Source organism: Theropithecus gelada, chromosome 5 (assembly GCF_003255815.1).
Source record: "Theropithecus gelada isolate Dixy chromosome 5, Tgel_1.0, whole genome shotgun sequence".
Taxonomy (NCBI): Eukaryota; Metazoa; Chordata; class Mammalia; order Primates; family Cercopithecidae; genus Theropithecus; species Theropithecus gelada.
Genome location: NC_037672.1, coordinates 58443033 through 58458548, shown reverse-complemented (window position 1 = coordinate 58458548; position 15516 = coordinate 58443033). Strand labels below are relative to the sequence as shown.

Below are 15516 nucleotides of genomic sequence, written 5' to 3'. Positions count from 1 at the left end.
AAACATTACAAGATACCTTCTTAATATTACTGTTTCTTTGCACTTAATACAAGCCTGTCCAACCCACAGCCCTCATGAGGCCCAGAATGGCTTTGAATGTGTCCCAACACAAATTTGTAAACTTTTGTAAAACATTATGAGATTTTATTTTTCCAATTTTTTTTTCTTAGCTCATCAGCTATCGTTAGTGTATTTTACTGTGGCTCAAGACAATACTTTTTCCAATGTGGCCCAAGGAAGCCAAAAGATTGGACATCACTGACTTAAAACTTAATTGCAGCTGTCTTTAAAGATGTCTAGTTTTGGGAGAGGCAGCACAAAGCAGAGCACCTGGGTGGTGGTGGGGATGTGCCCGTGGAGAGAGGTGGCTGCGGCTGCTGGTGAGGGGGGAAAGATGTTTGGTTTAATCAACAGTATTACTAATATGGATTTCTTTCACTCAAGACATGTGAGTGTCCAAGACATACTGCAACAGCTAAGTTTTAGTAGAGAAGACAGAGCCAGCCAAGGAAATACAAGCTAAGAAAACTGAGGATCTACTAGACAATCAGAGTCAAAAAACAGGAGTGGGTGTAAGGACATCCAGAAACAAGAATTTCACGAAGGGTGTAGTCACAGCATCAGGTAAGTTATTGAGAAGTCAGGTAAGGTAAATATTAAAAGTAACATTGTGTTTAGACGTCAGATCTTAGTCATCAGATCTTAAGTGAGAGCACAGAACCCAGAATTAGAGTGGGGTAATTTACTAAAGTTCTTACTTAGAGGCTACCAATATAATTATTGAAAATCATTACCAATATCTAATTTGGCATGTCTTTGAACCAGAATCTAACTTGCCTAACAATTTACTATCCCTATCTTATAGATGAGGAATTAGAGGAATTATGTGAGGTAAGGAAACAGACAGAAAGGATAACTGGTTTGGTAAGCGTGACTGTGAGGGAAGGAAAGAGGTTCAGTGGTAGCAGGATAGGTAGGAACGGAAGGGGTTGAGAGATCACTAATATTTTGTTTTCAAAATGAGAACTAGTATGGACCATGAAAGCATTCGCTTCCATTGACTTGCACTAATATTATGGTAATGATAGGAAAAAAAATTTTATTCCAGCAAAAAGCATTACCATATAATTTTTCAATTCCCTTGAACTGGGCATAAAGGTCTCTCACTTTGCTGGGTAATGAATAAAAAGGACCAAGGTCATTTGATGATGACTCAATTGTTTTCTTAGCAACATTAATTTCCTCAGATAGGAGAGTGTCTTTGAGCTGTTTACTTCTAGAAAATATTGGTGTCTGGGCCTTGGCATTTCCAGTCATGGCACTTTTTAGATGATCTTTAATACTTTTTCTCCTGTTCATATCTGAACTAATTCTGACTTTGGAAGAGGTCTCATCATTTTGCTGGGGTTGCTCTATGCAATTATGGGGCAGTTCCTCATTCACAGTGTTGTGAGAGGATGACTTCCAATCCCTTTCTTTCATAGAACAATTGCCCAAATCATTTGAAGACTTCTGTAAATTTTCAAAGTATATAGCCTGTGAGGAAGGTACATCATACAAAAGATCAGCTCCAGGTTCAACAGTGACACCTTCATATCCACTCTGGTTCTCTGTGTGCTTATCAGTTTGTAATTCAGTAAGGTTGCCTATGGTAGTAATGCTGAGTTTGTTTTTGATACTTTCTGAGTAAAGATTTTCAGTGGCAAAGTCTGTAGCATGTTTCTTATGTTCAGGAAGTTGCATATATTTTTGTTCCAGGTCGTCAACTTGAGCTATAAAAGAGTTTTCAGTAAAGCTATCATAGTCACCAAACATGTCCTCTTCACTGTCATTATGCTGCAAAGAGAACAAAAACGCTTATGGTCAATTCCAGTTTCATTAAGAAGAAAAGCTTCACCAGCCTGGCCAACATGGTCAAACTTAGTCTCTACAGAAAATACAAAAACTAGCTGGGCACAGTGGCACGCTCCAGTAGCCCCAGCCACTTGGAGGCTGAGGCATGAGAATTGCTGGGAAGCGGAGGTTGCGGTGAGCCGAGATTGCGCCACTGTACTCCAGCCTGGGCAACAGAGTGGGACTCTTTCTCAAAAAAAAAAAAAAAAAAACCCAAAAACACTTCAGCCTAGGGCTGTACCAAGTATATAATTATATGGTCACATATGGATCACAGACCTATATGTAAACAGATATCACCAATTTACAGCTGACGAAATGGAGGCCCAAAGAGGTTAAACTACTTGGCTAAACAGCAGGTTTACGAGTGTTACAATGACACTGAGATTCTAATTTTTGAGACAGGGTCTGGCTCTGTCACCCAGGCTGGAGTGCAGTGGCAGCCACTGCACGATCACAGCTCACTGCAGCCTTGACATCCTGGGCTCAAGCGATCCTCCTGCCTCAGCCTCCCAAGGCTAGGACTACAGGTGCAGGCCACCACACCCGGCTAATTAAAAAAAATTTTTTTTTTTTTTTTTTTTTAAACAGAGACTGGGTCTCTGTTGCCTAGGCTGGTTTTGAACTCGAACTTCTGGGCTTAAGTGATCCTCCTATCTCGGCCTCCTAAAGCACTGGGATTATAGGCATGAGACACCGCACTTGGCCAGATTCTAATTGTTAAAGCTATACTAAAACAGCAGGAAGACTGGTAGACATCTACTGAAATGTCAGCGCATTCGAAGTTTCTGATAACTGCAGTGCTTCCCTCCCAGACTACAATCTACAGAAACTGGCCTGTAACAGAAACATGGTTGTACCCCTAGACACTCCAAGGAGTTCCTAGGAATTTGGAATTGAGACTGATAATCTGAATACTGACTTGGAGTGGTCTACTACACATTAGAAAAACAAACCTGGAGGCAGCAATATAGTAAAGTGATTACGACAACAGGATTTGGAGCAAGAACTGTAGTATCTCAACTTTTCAGGGCCTGATTACTGTTGTAAAATCTAGACAATGTAACTAGTTTAACATAATGGGTCTTCAATAAACAGCAGATTTTATTTGTACAGTAGGAGCTGCAGTTATTTGGAAGCCTAGATTTGTGTTTCCGTCAGCCACTTATTTGCTGCGTGTACAACTTTTATGTCTCGGGGTTTACATTTCATATTTATATAGAGGCAATCAATACCTCCTAAGTGCCGATTAACAGTGGTAAAGAAGAGAAAAATAAACGAAGGCGATAAAACTGGTCAACCCTTTGCATCTGGGAAGGATGCCAAAACTTTGCAGTTCCAAGTTCCAAGCCCTTCGTACCTGGTCTCCCACCCCTCTGTCAGTGGGCATGCGACGTAGGAGGTCCGGGTTTGTATCACCACCTCCAAGGACGAGACATTCGGGGGAATCTGAGAGTAGAAGGGGCTGTACCTCGACCGGCAGTACGCCCGCGGTTTTCCGCCTCCTGTTCTCAGCCACCATTTCCTCCTCCTCTTTCCCCTCATCTCCGGGCTCGAGCTCGGCCGCGGTGGGAGCGACAAAAATGCACCCCAGGCTTGGACGGTTCCTTTTGGGGAGAGACACCCGCCGGCGGATGCGGGAACCACCTTCATCCATGGCAAGGATCCAGGGCCCTATTCAGACGTCGTTCTCAGTGACCCAGACGCTAAGCCCAAATGGAAAAGAGAGTGGGAGGCCAGCGCCCGCTTCTACATCCACCTTCGGAAAAGACCCCAAGTTAGTGCTCTGGGCTCGCGGACCGGAAGCAAGCATAAACTTCTACGCTCTCCTTCTCCAATCATAAGCCTCACGTGACCTGCAGCGTAGCGAGGGCTAGAACAGAAAGGTGCTGCGCATGCGTATTGAAAAACCTCACCTACTCTCGCGGGTCCTCAGCGTTCTCCTGCGGAACCTTTGAACCGCGTACTCGAGCCCACAGGGGAAAAGCAGCGGAAGGGGCCTTTCGGAACGATTCGGAGCGAAAGGAAGTGGAACAAACGCGGAACCATGGCCGCTATGGTTGCTGTTTGCGGTGGTCTAGGGAGGAAGAAGTTGACACGCTTGGTAACGGCTGCTGTCAGCCTTACACATCCCGGGACTCACACGGGTAAAGTCTCCATATTCTATGCTGCGTTGTAGCGTTGCAGGCATTAACCTTAGTCCTAATGGTTGGTGGAGTCGTCCCTGTTAGCAAAACGACTCTAGTTTCTAAGCAATTAAGTTTCTCCAAGATGGTTGGGAATCTGTAATCGCCTTTGACTGTTTTAGAGTCGTCTAATCCACACCTTTCTTTAAACCTATGAGGAAGCTAGAGTGGTTCTTAATTAAAAAGCAGAGACTTTCCTAAGATCTCCGGATAATCTTAGTGAGGAAGGGGCATTTCCAGAGTCGCCCAGCAGCAAATTCCAGTTGTCTAAGGTCCCCAAACAGAACAAAATTGTGTAATTTTTGCCATTTTATCTCCTCTGTGTTTCTCTATAAATTCTCTCTGGGACGGGTCTGTTACTCATTTTCTTTTTGTATGATAGTGCCTGTTGCTTCTCCTGTAAGAATTTGCATTAAGAATTTTCTCTAACCATGGAATGAAGGGAAAATCAATGTCAGAAAGAGAGCAGGTATGGGTGGGAAAATACGTGCTTTCCCCCCAAAGCCCTGGAAAGCACACCCATGTTGAGTCTTACTCTGTCCCAAATATAAAGGTTTTTAACCAGTCATTCTGAATATAATGAATACAAAACCTTTAATATCGTGTCCCTTAGTTCATCCTGTCTCCATAAAAACAAAAATATTTAGCTATTCAGCTATGAAAAATAAATAGTTAATTGCTGTTTCTGTTTAATCACAGTGCTTTGGAGAAGAGGTTGTTCACAATATAAACAGGTATCCAGCAACGAGGACCTGGTAAGAATTTTTTTTTCTATTAGTAAGGCATTTGCAAATATGACCAAATGTTTTTTTCTTTTTAAAACGAGAACTGGTATTAGACTCTAACATCTTTTATTTTAGCTACTTGAATAGAGTTCTGCTGTAGGACAAAACAATTAGATAATTACTCTGAGTTCAGAAATGATGATGAATTGATTGTAGTCAGTTGAGTTTTGAACTAGGGGAATTCCTAGATTAGAAGCAAAGCTGCTATAATACCATATTTTTCTTCCTAGATCTTAAATTTCAGGATATGTGATTTGGGAATCGGTTTTTTTACATAGCCCTTTATAAGCAAATGATTTGGCAATTTTAAAAGGTAGTTTGGGTGAGTAGAATTTTAGATAACTGAAAAGAGACTGTACAAAGCTTAGCTATAGGTTGGCTATAGTATTAGCATGGACTTGAAAGCACAGGTTCTTACTACATGCAAAGGTACTTTGACACTAATCAGAACATACAAAGCACTTGGCACAGAGCTGAAGAGTAGTCACGTGAGCTGAATGTAAAATGGAAAGTTTGAAGAATTGGAAAAAACAAAAGAACTTGTCTAGTTTCTCTGAGCATCTGTCTTGGTAATCTAATCCATGCACCACACTTTAAGAAAGTAAAGGGACATTATTCCTTTTTTAGTTCATAAATCCCACTTTGTCTCTAATCAAAGTTATGGACCCTCTCCACAGAAAAAGGCACAAAGTTCCATTCATTTGAAGTTTTGCATACGATTACAGGGAGTCATGGGCTTCAGAGCCATTTCTAGATTAAGAACCTCTATCCTGGAGACAGCCATACTGACGGTAGGAGGGAGGCACTGTGGCAGAAGCATTAGGGCAATGGTGGTAACAGAAAAGCCAAAAAGGCTAATGCAAACTTATATAGTAGCCTGGGGTGATAAAGTCAAACAACCTTTTATTACAGTAAGTCATGGGCCATTATGTATAAAAATAGTGAAAAAATACTTGATAGAGACATGGAGATGGATAAATTAGGGATTGCACTCATTTAAGAATGCCGTATGTTATCTATTGTGTTACAAGTTTTCTTAAATCTAAAAATTTTTTCATTATCTACAATCTGAGCAAAGCATTGCAGCAATCACTTTCTTATCAGACATCATTTTTGTTCTGCCATAAACTCTCTTATTCTACAAAGATTGTACTTTATTCCAGAATCTTCCCATGAGTTCATTTGTAGGCTAAACTGAAACAAAATAAAGTGCTTATATAAAATATGTACACAGTAAGAAAGGTATAACTAATCCTTTGAATGGATTTGAATGTAGAATAGTAACCTTTTAAAATTCAGAATTAACACATCCTATTATCACACTTTTCGTTTTTTTCCCTAGCCCATTACAATGGAAAATCCTTATAAAGAACCTCTTAAGAAATGTATCTTGTGTGGAAAGCGTGTAGATTATAAGAATGTACAGGTGAGATCTGGTTTTACTTCACTATATTTTAAGGTTTTTCTTCTGATAGATCTGCTTAAAGAGAAGTCAGTTTATAGCAGGCTTTTGTAGAGGTAACTGTTTTAGCAACTTCATAATTTCAAATTTGGTTATAATTCTATGTATAAGCATATCTCTGTTTTATTCAAGTAAAAGCACCTTGGCTCTCCCCACTTACTATTATTTCCACTCTGTTTTTTTCACTACACCAAACATAATAGCTCACTGTAATTTTTTTTTTTTTTTGACAGTTAAAATTCTGTCAAAATTCTCAATTGGGGAGAGTCAGAACTTTGGAAAAAGCTCATCTGGTGAAGCTGATCTCTTTACCTCACCACCCATATCACTGATTCACATGTTACTTATCTCTTGTCTAACTCTCAGCAAGTTAGAAGTTGCAAATTTGGGGCAAATGAATAGCGCTACAGTTCTGTATGTTGGCCGGGCGCGGTGGCTTACGCCTGTAATCCTAGCACTTTGGGAGACCAAGGCGGGCGGATCACCTGAGGTCAGGATTTTGAGACCAGCCTGGCCAACATGGTGAAACCCCGTCTCTATTAAAAATACAAAAATTAGCTGAGTGTGGTGGTGCATGCCTGTAATCCCAGCTACTTGGGAGGCTGAGGCAGGAGAATTGCTTGAACCCAGAAGGCGGAGGTTGCAGTGAGCCGAGATCGTGCCGTTGCACTCCAGCCTGGGTGACAAGAGCGAAACTGTCAAAAAAAAAAAAAAAAATTCTGTATATTGACAATAGTATAAGGTGATAGCTGCCTTTGAGAGAGAACCAAGAAATTACAGAAACACACATACTAGGAAGATTATGCAAAGTGCCAAGAATAATGACTGGCACCTAGAAAGTTCTAAATAAGTATTTAAATAAAGCATAAATTATAGCAAATGCCTGGTGTACTTGTACCTCTGGAAAATCTCATTACCCTCTGATAATTTATCTTAATGATTATTATCAGAGGGTAATGTGATAGCTTGTCATGATAGATGAAGTTTTTTAGTAGCTTGTTTCAAGCAATATTTTAGAAAAGTATCTGTGGAGGTCAAGAAAACAGATTTAACATTGAATGAATATGCTGATTAATCTGCTATTTAATTATATATAGACTTTTGACACACTAGAAAATATTTAAAAGGTAACAGGATGGATAACAATATTTTTTCTCATATTTCATGAAATGTCTGAAATGTAGTAAAGCTTTATATAACTTGAAGGTTGTTTTTTGAAATTTACATATTCAGAAATAAATAACAAATACTTTTTTTCCCCCTCCGAATAAAACTCCAAAACAGCTTTTGTCCCAGTTTGTTTCTCCATTTACTGGATGCATTTATGGAAGGCACATTACAGGTATTTTGTTTTTTATCATGGGAATATATATGTAGATAAGAATTATATCAATGTATTTCTGTCATTTAAGAAAACTGTCAAATTTTCAAATTGTGCTATAAATTACTACTAGATCAGATACTACAGGGACTAGAGCTAGTTACAATGAAAAAGCCTCCTAGGCCAAGGGGATTATTATTTTGCTGTCTTATGCAGAGTTGACTATATAGAAAACTTGGGCTTTATAAAACTGTTGTTGGTGTTTTGGAAGATCCTATAATCATTCCTAGATTGATACTTAAACTTGCTGTCAGCAAACTATGGCCCATAGGTCAAATCCGACCTGCCCCCTTTTTATCTTGATCAGGTTCATCATATACAAATGCCACTTTTTTTTTTTGAGATGGAATCTCACTCTGTCACCTAGGCTGGAGTGCACTGGCACAATCTCGGCTCACTGCAACCTCTGCCTCCTGGGTTGCAGCGATTCTCATGCCTCAGCCTCCCCGAGTAGCTGGGATTACAGGCATGCACCACCATGCCTGGCTAATTTTTGTATTTTTAGTAGAGATGGGGTTTCTCCATGTTGGCCAGGCTGGTCTTGAACTCCTGACCTCAGGTGATCCGCCCACCTAGGCCTCCCAAAGTGCTGAGATTACAGGCATGAGCCACTGTGCCCAGCCCCACTTGTTTTTGCAGTTTTGTTTACATAGTGCCATATGGTTGTTTTCGAGCTACAACAGCAGAGTTGAGTGGTGGTGATGGAGACTATGGCCCAGAAATCCTAGAATATTATTATTCTAGCACTTGACAAAAATGATTTACCAACCCTTGACTTAAAAACTTGTTGAGGCTGGGTGTGGTGGTTCATGCCTGTAATCCCAGCACTTTGGGAGGCTGAGGTGGGCGGAACACCTGAGGTGAGGAGTTCAGGACTAGCCTGGCCAATATGGTGAAACCCTGTCTCTACTACAAATACAAAAAAATTAGCCGGGTGTGGTGGTGCACACCTGTAATCCCAGTTACTGAGGAGGCTGAGGCAAGATAATTGCTTGAGTCTGGGTGGCAGAGGTTGCAGTGAGGCGAGAGTGCGCCTCACTGTACTCCAGCGAGACTCTGTCTCAAAAAAAAAAATTGCAAACTTTAAATATTGACATTTTTTATGAATAAGAAAGCTTTTTATTTTACAGGTCTTTGTGGGAAGAAACAGAAAGAAATCACAAAAGCAATTAAGAGAGCTCAAATACTGGGTAAGAAAGAACACCTCAACAACTGAATTGAGCTAGCTGAAGTTTTGTTCATTATGTTTTCTCAAGAACTTTAATTATCTCTTTACAGGGTTTATGCCAGTTACATACAAGGATCCTGCATATCTCAAGGACCCTAAAGTTTGTAACATCAGATATGGAGAATAAATTATATCACATTTCCACCAATAAACTTATTTTACAGTAAGTGGTTGTATGATGCCAATATTGACTCAAACCAAACTTTGGATAGAAAAGTGTTTGAGGAGTGAGGTAAAGAATGACACTTCCCTTCATACCAATGTCCATTAAGCAGATTGCTTATTTAAAATGTTAACACTCATCACATTTTACATATGTTGAATAAAAGTGGTTCTGTGTGATTTTCATTTATATCTGATTCCCAAATAGCTCATACAATAATCCATTCAATTGAATGGAATTAAAACTGCTCAGAATGATTTTCCAACTAGCAAATGTAAGTATGCCTGGTTAAGGTATCTTCCCTTTGTAGAAATGTTACATTGGGATGGATAGTGGTGTTGTCACAGGAGGACAAAATATTCCTAGACAAGTCTATCCTCAAACCAGTAGTGTCTTTTACATAAAGATGATTTACACCTAATAGACATTGAATATGATAGACATGTATGTATATATGTACCAATTCTGAGTTCCACTGGCCTATCCCAAATACACTGGATTACCAGGCTTGTACTGTATTCAAAATGATGGATTTGCTAAATTTCGTGCAAAGGACTCTAGGGGAGAGATTACTGTTTGTGTTGCATTATAGTTGTGTAATAATTAAGGCCGCCAGATTTAGCAAGTACAAATGTAGGACAAATTTAAATTTTAGATGATGTTTTGCAAATTTATTGCATGGTATCCAGCATTTTATCTGGCAACTCTAGCCATAACGTACTTTTTTCATATAAATTTCCTTCCATATTGTGAAAATAAAGCTATTCTTGATTTTCCAATTTTTTCTTTTTTAATAGAGATGGGTCTCAATACGTTGCCCAGGCTGGTCTCTAACTCCTGGCCTCAATCCTCCTGCCTTGTCTTCCCTAAGTGCTGGGATTACAGGTGTGAGCCACTGTGCCTGGTCTCACTTTTCCAATTCTAAAGGATGTTTCTGTGTAAGCCTTCCCCTCAACAACTTAGTGAAAGGTGAAAAAAAGGTTTGGAAATAAAAGCATCTCATGTTTGAAAAAGCACTTTGTGAAATAAATGCACTAAGACTTATCTGTGTACTACTGCAAACAGGTGAACACAGTAAAAACAAATGAACTTACTGCAAGTAGCTCAACATAGTAAAAACAATAGAAATGTTTGGCTTTACCCATCAGCCAAATAAAAAAAATCTCCTTTTAAGGTTAAAAGGATCAAAATGTAGGAGACCGTGAACATTCACCAAAACCCTTCATCTTCTCAATTTCTTCATCCGTTTCTGGGCTGCTCATTTTGGACGCTTTATCTTCGTTACTACTATCAGTATCTGCTTTAGATCGTTTATCTTGTGTATCTAACAACCGTGATCTCTTAAATTGCCATCTGTCATCTAAGTCTAAGGCTTTATGCTTAATGATTTGTGGTGTACTAGCTGAACTAGCTTCAGGAATGTCAGTGTGTTCTACCATTAAGGTCAGATTGTCTACTATGTCGAGGTGGTGGTTGATGTTACAGCTACTTTTAGAAACATGTCTACTTTTTAAAGACATAACACATGAATGAAGAAATTCAGAATTTGGAAAAAAGGTCCGTAATGCTTGGCAAAGAAAAATATTCTCCTGAGGGTCTTTTTGGATGTTCTTCTCTCCTAAACAAAATAGAGTAACAGTTCAACATACAACATTTCTTCTACAAAGCTTTTATAATTAACTATTGTAAAATTAAGTCAAAAAGATTTTAACAGTTTTATTATCTAAAGTGAGAATAACATACATAATTCTGAATTCTAATTTATATGCCACAGTATTCTAAGACAAAATTAAAGTTGTGTTCTTTCATGTCAGCAATATAGCTACTGTAGTATTATGTTCTTTAAAAGCACAGGAAGGGCCGAGCGTAGTGGCTCACGCCTATAATCCCAGCACTTTGGGAGGCTGAGGCGGGTGGATCACTTGAGGTCAGCAGTTGAAGATCAGCCTGGCCAACATGGTGAAACCCTGTCTCTATTAAAAATACAAAAAAATTAGCTAGGCATGGTGGCAGGCACCTGGAATCCCAGCTTTTTGGGAGGCTGAGGCAGAAGAATTGCTTGAACCCAGGAGGCAGAGGTTGCAGTGAGCTGAGATCACACCACTGTACTCCAACCTGGGTGACAGAGCGACACTCTATCTCAAAAAAATAAAAAATAAAAATTTTTAGCACAGAAAGTAGAGACATGTTGTTTACTTACGTGCTGCCTGAATCTGTGCTCGTTTCCTTTTCTCAATTTCTCGTTTTAATCTGTTTACATCCTTTACTAGTTTATCTACTGCTTGTTCACTGTCTTCTACCTTTTTGCATATACTCTGCAAAATAAAATAATTTAAGGGCATAGGTTAAGATTTCAAGCTCGGTACTAATATAGCCTGGATTCACAAATAATATAAAATCATTGGTGGTATATAATACCGAAAACTATTTGCCTTTTATATGCATTTTATTTATTTTCTGGAGGACCTCAGTAACAAGCACTTGTAGGTTATAAATAAGCCTTATATGTTATAAAATGCTTTTTCAGAGGTAGTAAGTACTCATTTATACAGTTTTTATCATGCCAGTTAATTTCATTGAAAATACACAGAAATAAATATGAACTCATGGGCCAGGCTGCAGTGGCTCACGCCTGTAATCCTAACACTTTGGGAGGGTGAGGCGGGCAGACTACCTGAGCTCATGAGTTTGAGACCAGCCTGGGCAACATGGTGAAACCCCGTCTCTACTAAAAATATAAAAAATTATCCAGGTGTGGTGATGCATGCCTGTAGTCCCAGCTACTCGGGAGGCTGAGGCACGTGAATTGCTTGAGCCCAGGAAGCAGAGGTTGCAGCGAGCCGAAATCACACCACTGTACTCCAGCCTGGGCAATACAGTGAGACCCTGTCTCAAAAAAAAAAAAAAAAAAAAAAACTTTGAAACAAAAAATACAGATGCAGAGTTACTGCATACATTTAACACTAAGAAACTCACAATAAGTGAAAACAAAGTGACTTTTACTATTATGAAAGGATACTATTGAAGAGTTTTTCCTGTAAGACACACTACTTTTGAAAAGCAGATCAGTTCTGTGTGTCTTTAGTTTTAAAAGTATGAATACCAATAACTTTTGATGCCATAATTCCATTTGGGAATATATCTTAATAACAACAAAAATATAAGATGATGTTTCTTAGTATAACATAAAACAACTGGGGGAGGGGAGAACATTTAAAAAAAAAAAACTAATTTCCAATTGTAGGCTAATAGTTGTTTTGCCAGTTTTAGTGGACACTTTTTAGGATGTCTGCCAAGCCTACTTTTTACAAACTTTTCGCCCTGACATAAGAGTTTTGCCGGTTACCCCTGTACCCATCTTTCACCCGAGCTGACCCAAACAGAACCAATTAGATTCTTGCCTGGCAATCTGGAGGTATTACATAGCCAATTGGCAAATCTTATGCTCTAGAAGACATCTAAATGCAGGAGCTATAGGTTGGCTGTTTTCTGGCCTGCCAGTGGATGAAGAAACAAAAAGGTCTGGAAGGATAACAATGTGCAGACAGAGAAAGTTCTATTGGCTTTCTAGCTCCTGGTTACAATTCCTTCCTAAAGTTCAGCTGCTTTCTGCCTACAGTTCTTATGATATACCTCTACGTTACATTCCCTATTTTAGCCCAAGTTGATATTTTTCCATAACATTGCTCTATGAAATATATTGCCATTAAAAATAAAGAGGCCAGGCGCGGTGGCTCACACCTGTGTACTTTGGGAGGCCGAGGCAGGTGGATCACCTGAGGTCTGGGGTTAGAGACCAGCCCGGGCAACATGGCAAAACCCCGTCTCTACTAAAAATGCAAAAATTAGCCTGGCATAGTGGTGGGTGTGTGTAATCTCAGCTACTTGGGAAGCTGAGGCAAGAGAATCGCTTGAACCTGGGAGGCAGAGGTTGCAGTGAGCCAAGATCGCGCCATTGCACTCCAGTCCAGGCAACATACTGACACTCCGTCTCAAAAAAAACAAAAAAACAAATGCAAAAACAAAACAGCTAAAGAATATGTAGCAACAGGAACAATGTTTGATGTATCAAATTTTTTAAAAATCATGACACAAATTTATGTCACTGTGACTATCAACTATATCAAAGTATACATATATTAAGGAAAAACTGGAGCACATGGCAGAGTGAAAATAGTTATGTTAAAATAGTGAGAGTCCAGGCTGGATGTGGTGGCTCACACCTGTAATCCCAGTACTTCAGTACCTTGGGAGGCCAAGGAGGGTGGCTTGCTTGAGCTCAGGGGTTGGAGACCAGCCTGTAAACATAGTGAAACCCTGTCTCTACACAAAATACAAAAAAAAGCTGGGCATAGTGGTGCACACCTGTGGTCTCAGCTACTCTGGAGGCTGAGAGAGGAGGATCACTTGAGCCCAAGAGGTGGCGGTTGTAGTGAGCTGAGATCATGCCATTGCACTCCAGCCTGGGTAACAGAGCAAGACACTGTCTCTAAAAAATAAATAAAAGGGTGAGATTCTGGATGTTTTCACCATCTAAAATTCCTGTTTCATATGAAAAAAGTAGTGTAATACGAATCAAAATATTTTAACTGCTTTTCTGTTAGTGTGCTCTACTGATGAGTATGGTGGCCATGGAAATATACTCCTTACTAAGATTTCCAACTGGGGAAAGCATAGTTGACTTAACAGCCCCAGCTTTGGATCTACCAGTGTGTTTGCTCTTAAGCCACACTTCCCCTGGGCTGTTCCTAGCCATTGACTAAGCACAGTGCAGATATTAGTGCAAGTCCATGCCTATAGAACAATTTTTGGGCAACTTTGCTCAAACACTCCCCATCAGCCTAGTGGAACTTCCTTAAAATGGCACTGCAGTCTGAGGCTCTTCCTAACCACTTGTCCTCTTACCCCCTCTCCTTTCGCAGGGGTCAGACTTGCAGTGTTGTCTGAAGGCTCTTCATGCCTGTTATTGCTTCCTCTTCTTTATCCTTCTCAGGTCCAGTAAATCTCCTGCACTTATAATCCCATCTTGACATCTAGTTCTCAAAGGACCTGAACTGACACATGAAGTAGAACTGACACATGAAGTAGAGGGAAGTATATACTGTTATCAAATATACGTCCCTCTATTCTGTAAGAAGGATTATATATCCCTGCCTATTACCATGTGATGTGTTCAGGTCAATGAAATGTGAGTGGAAGTGACATGGCCATTTTAAGCAAAGTTTTCAGAGCTGTTGTGAATTTCCATTAGCTTTTTTTTTTTTTTTTTTTTTGAGATGGAGTCTCGCTCTATCACCCAGGCTGGAGTGCAGTGGCACGATCTTGGCTCACTGCAAGCTCCACCTCCCGGGTTCACACCATTCTCCTGCCTCAGCCTCCCGAGTAGCTGGGACTACAGGCGCCCGCCGCCATGCACGGTTAATTTTTTTTGTATTTTTAATAGAGATGGGGTTTCACTGTGTTAGCCAGGATGCTCTTGATCTCCTGACCTCGTGATCTGCCCACCTCAGCCTCCCAAAGTGCTGGGATTACAAGCGTCAGCCACCATGCCTGGCTCCACTACCTTTCTTACTGTTTGCCTTATGCCATGAGAACATGTCCCAAATAAGGGCTGCTCCTTCAGCCTGGATCCTGGATGAAGGTGACATTCAGAAAAGGAATAGAGCTACAGCCAAAATATAATGTGAGCAAGACCACACCATGGTTGTTGTAAGCACTGAGATTGCAATCTTTGTTACTACAGCTAAAGAAATACGTCTCAGTCAATGAAGCTAAAGGAATAACAACATCTTGTTCAACAAGGGACAACATCTATGATGGGGTCTCACGAGATTATAATGGAGCACATACAGAAAGCTGATATACAGCACGTGATATTGGCATTACAGATCAAATAGGGGAAATGATTGATATTCAATAATTTGGGGACATTTGGTTTTCCCTGTGAAAACTAAAAAGTAAAAATACAGGTTTGTGTAAGTATATGTTTGCACAATGATGAAATTGCCTAATGATACATTTCTCAGAAGGTATAGCCCTCATTAAGCAACGCATAACTGTATAAATCTAATCAAGATGTCAGGTTATCCCTAAAAAATGTCAGTCATTAACTCGATATGAACTCTATCTAGAAGTGGTTGAAGTGTTTGATATGTTAACTTACCTTTAATTCCTCTTGTAATGAAGCATACATTTCATTTATCTTATGTACTTCCCTTAAGGATCCATCTTCTTCAAAAAATTTAGAGCTGTAAAAAATTACCATTTCCTCAGGCAAATACACAAAACTCATTTTCATGATAAGGTGAAAAACTTATTGTCAAAGAGCAATGGAAGATTCTTTTTACTGGTTTTGTAGGAACCATAATTTTGTCAATCTATGTGTATGCAGAAAAACCAACCACAAAACCTACTTCAT

The 15516-nt window shown here is 39.7% G+C and overlaps 3 protein-coding genes across 8 annotated transcripts in view; 1 reads left to right on the top strand and 2 right to left on the bottom strand.

The window, feature by feature from the left end:
- Window positions 1-3746, bottom strand: part of HELQ (helicase, POLQ like) — a 47580-nt gene extending 43834 nt beyond the window's left edge. For all 4 annotated transcript variants that reach the window (XM_025386012.1, XM_025386010.1, XM_025386013.1 and 1 more), the window contains exons 1-2: window positions 3254-3746; window positions 1122-1836 (exon numbers count right to left, since the gene is read on the bottom strand). Coding sequence is in view for 2 of the 4 variants with exons in the window: in XM_025386010.1 (XP_025241795.1) it covers window positions 1122-1836; window positions 3254-3550 (1012 nt within the window). In the remaining 2 variants the exon portion in view is untranslated. The remainder of the gene's footprint in view (window positions 1-1121; window positions 1837-3253) is intronic.
- Window positions 3747-3800: 54 nt separating this feature from the next.
- MRPS18C (mitochondrial ribosomal protein S18C) lies at window positions 3801-10111 on the top strand. 3 transcript variants are annotated; one of them, XM_025386016.1, is made up of 6 exons: window positions 3801-4040; window positions 4779-4834; window positions 6207-6290; window positions 7611-7668; window positions 8838-8897; window positions 8986-10111. In XM_025386016.1, the coding sequence occupies exons 1-6, from the start codon at window positions 3941-3943 to the stop codon at window positions 9060-9062; spliced, it is 435 nt and encodes a 144-aa protein (XP_025241801.1). In that variant the 5' UTR covers window positions 3801-3940; the 3' UTR covers window positions 9063-10111. The 3 variants fall into 3 exon arrangements, with proteins under 3 accessions (XP_025241801.1, XP_025241802.1, XP_025241803.1); XM_025386017.1 differs by lacking the exon at window positions 6207-6290; XM_025386018.1 differs by lacking the exons at window positions 6207-6290; window positions 7611-7668.
- ABRAXAS1 (abraxas 1, BRCA1 A complex subunit) overlaps window positions 8804-15516 on the bottom strand; it is a 23544-nt gene continuing 16831 nt past the window's right edge. Inside the window, exons 7-9 of the mRNA XM_025386014.1 lie at window positions 15262-15346; window positions 11299-11413; window positions 8804-10716 (exon numbers count right to left, since the gene is read on the bottom strand). Coding sequence (XP_025241799.1) covers window positions 10283-10716; window positions 11299-11413; window positions 15262-15346 — 634 coding nt within the window. The 3' untranslated portion in view covers window positions 8804-10282. The remainder of the gene's footprint in view (window positions 10717-11298; window positions 11414-15261; window positions 15347-15516) is intronic.

Excerpts from the sequence above, each read along its gene's own strand:
- MRPS18C (XM_025386016.1), top strand. The coding sequence starts at position 3,941 with ATGGCCGCTATGGTTGCTGTTTGCGGTGGTCTAGGGAGGAAGAAGTTG. Across the intron at positions 4,041-4,778 it reads ACATCCCGGGACTCACACGG|TGCTTTGGAGAAGAGGTTGT; the intron begins GTAAAGTCTCCA and ends GTTTAATCACAG. Across the intron at positions 8,898-8,985 it reads TAAGAGAGCTCAAATACTGG|GGTTTATGCCAGTTACATAC; the intron begins GTAAGAAAGAAC and ends ATCTCTTTACAG.